The 2,059-nt window shown below is 34.8% G+C and overlaps 1 protein-coding gene across 1 annotated transcript; it reads left to right on the top strand.

The window, feature by feature from the left end:
* The first annotated feature begins 370 nt into the window (after positions 1-370).
* Positions 371-1,646, top strand: LOC147850669 (uncharacterized). The gene is made up of 3 exons (XM_087336182.1): positions 371-588; positions 747-826; positions 925-1,646. Exons 1-3 carry the CDS (start codon positions 477-479, stop codon positions 1,186-1,188), a joined length of 456 nt encoding a protein of 151 aa, XP_087192308.1. The 5' UTR covers positions 371-476; the 3' UTR covers positions 1,189-1,646.
* Positions 1,647-2,059: the final 413 nt, after the last annotated feature.

Here is a 2,059-nt window from a genome sequence, read left to right as displayed (position 1 = left end):
GACAAGGTATTAGGTACATTTACTTCCTAAAAAAAGGAAACACCATCATTCTAAAAACATTTCTTTCTTTATATAAACAATTAAGAAATTTGTGCCTTCATACAACTTGATATTATGAAATTTATACACGTAAAAGCCAATTCACATTCAATAATATGGTGGGTGAATATCTGGATTCTAAGTATTTTAATTAGTTGAAGAAATAGTTTTATCGTGAGTTTTTGTGATGGGGGTGTGGGACGATATTGCATCAATATGTTCAATAAGTTATTTGGACAATGGTAAGGAACATAAGGTATTACCATCTAAAACTTGGGGACGTAAAAAAACTATCATAAAGCAAGAGCTATAAAAGCTCACGCACATTGAAGGCCCTACATTATTGTTATAATCTTTTGGCTTTGGTTTTAAAAACTCACACCTATTCAAAGGGTCCCTCCAACACAACCCCATTATCTTTTATGTAACTTACAAGAATGCCTTCTCTTCTTATATCAATGTTGTCTGCTAGGACTCACATACAATACATTCTAATGCGATCTTCAATTGTGGTAGCCCTCATCCTTCTCGTCATTTCACCTTCAAAAGGTACCATACTTCTCCACACTTATACTATTTTTAGCTCTCTCTTGCAAGTACTTGAAGGAGCTTAATGTCTGGCATGTTCATTGACAATAAATTTGAATGTGAAAATTTAGTAATGGACTCCCAAAGTTAATATAATGTGTGGGGGTTGATCATCTCAGGTTATAACATAGATTCTTTGAGCAAATTAAGCAATGACAACAATGATTTGCAAACATACCATGGCATCACACAACATGAGGTATAAAAGTGTAAGCTCTACATTACACTCATTTAACGTATTGTCTAGCTAAAATTGCATGTTTTACATTATCATGATGATGTATAATTAATTGGCAGGTTCATTTTGTTGGGAGACCTAGCAGAAAGTTGAGAGCAAAGTCTAATTCCATTAGGTTAGTAGTTCACATGGACAAGAAGACAAAGGCTAATGTCAACACTCTAACCAATGTGAGTCACGTAGGTGTACCCCAAAAATCCTCTTTGAAGAAGTTGAAAGTCAAGAAGAGGCATTCACAACTTTCGCCACCTAGTGTTGATCAAGCAGAAGCCTTTCGTGTGGACTACAACAAAGCTAAAACACACCCTCCCAAGAACAATTGAAGTACAATGGCGATTGGTTCATCATATATTAATAACAATTAATGCTTCCCAATGAGGACTAATTAGTAGGTTAGAATAGTGATGAGGCATAATGCACCTAATTAAGTAGATCAAAGAGTTATATGAGATAATATCTTGTATTATAGTTTTGGTAGGCTATATATAAATGCCTGATTAACATCAACAACTTTTGCATCAATTCCATCATGGGGATTTATATAACCTCTTGTTCATACCCCAAATTTGGAAGAAATTTGAATGCGTTGATACCATTTAGAATATAGTTGTTTTGGAGTGTTCAAATGGAGTCAACATGTTCCGATGTTCTTACCTCTCTCTAGCCTTGTCATTGATTGATAGTGTCAAGTGAAAGAAAAGGTGTATCAATCTGTTTATTCCGTTTGTAGAGATCCCCTGAACAATGTAAATGATGCGAATAAACCTTTTATAATTCTAGTGTCATATGAACATGAGGGTAGGGTTCTTTGCAATGTCTTATTAATATTTTGGGCCATCCAAAATATGCGTTGCTAGCGATTGTTGAAATCATGCTATTTAGTACGAATATTATGTTTATGATCTACGTGTGCATGCTAAGGTATATATTAGGTGTCATACATGCATGCACCTTTATGTTCGTGGTGAATGAGTTGCTTTGGTGATGGCTTTACAATGTTGATTGACAAATTGGGCATGTATTTTTTGTACATTGGTTAAGGAGCACTCCAAGTAGTTGATACAATCACTTTGGTTGTTATGTCACAACTTTGGATATCACTAACTGAGAAACACTTGTCACCCTTTTAAGGAATTTTTGCTCAATCCCGTCTTGTAAGGAGTCTTTAACTACCCTATAGATGAGGATCAATTG

The sequence above is a fragment of the Azolla caroliniana genome, unplaced genomic scaffold, assembly GCF_043228905.1.
Source record: "Azolla caroliniana isolate FFs.n. ecotype wild unplaced genomic scaffold, voAzoCaro1.0.p SCAF_21, whole genome shotgun sequence".
NCBI lineage: Eukaryota > Viridiplantae > Streptophyta > Polypodiopsida > Salviniales > Salviniaceae > Azolla > Azolla caroliniana.
This window is presented reverse-complemented; position numbering and strand designations above follow the sequence as displayed.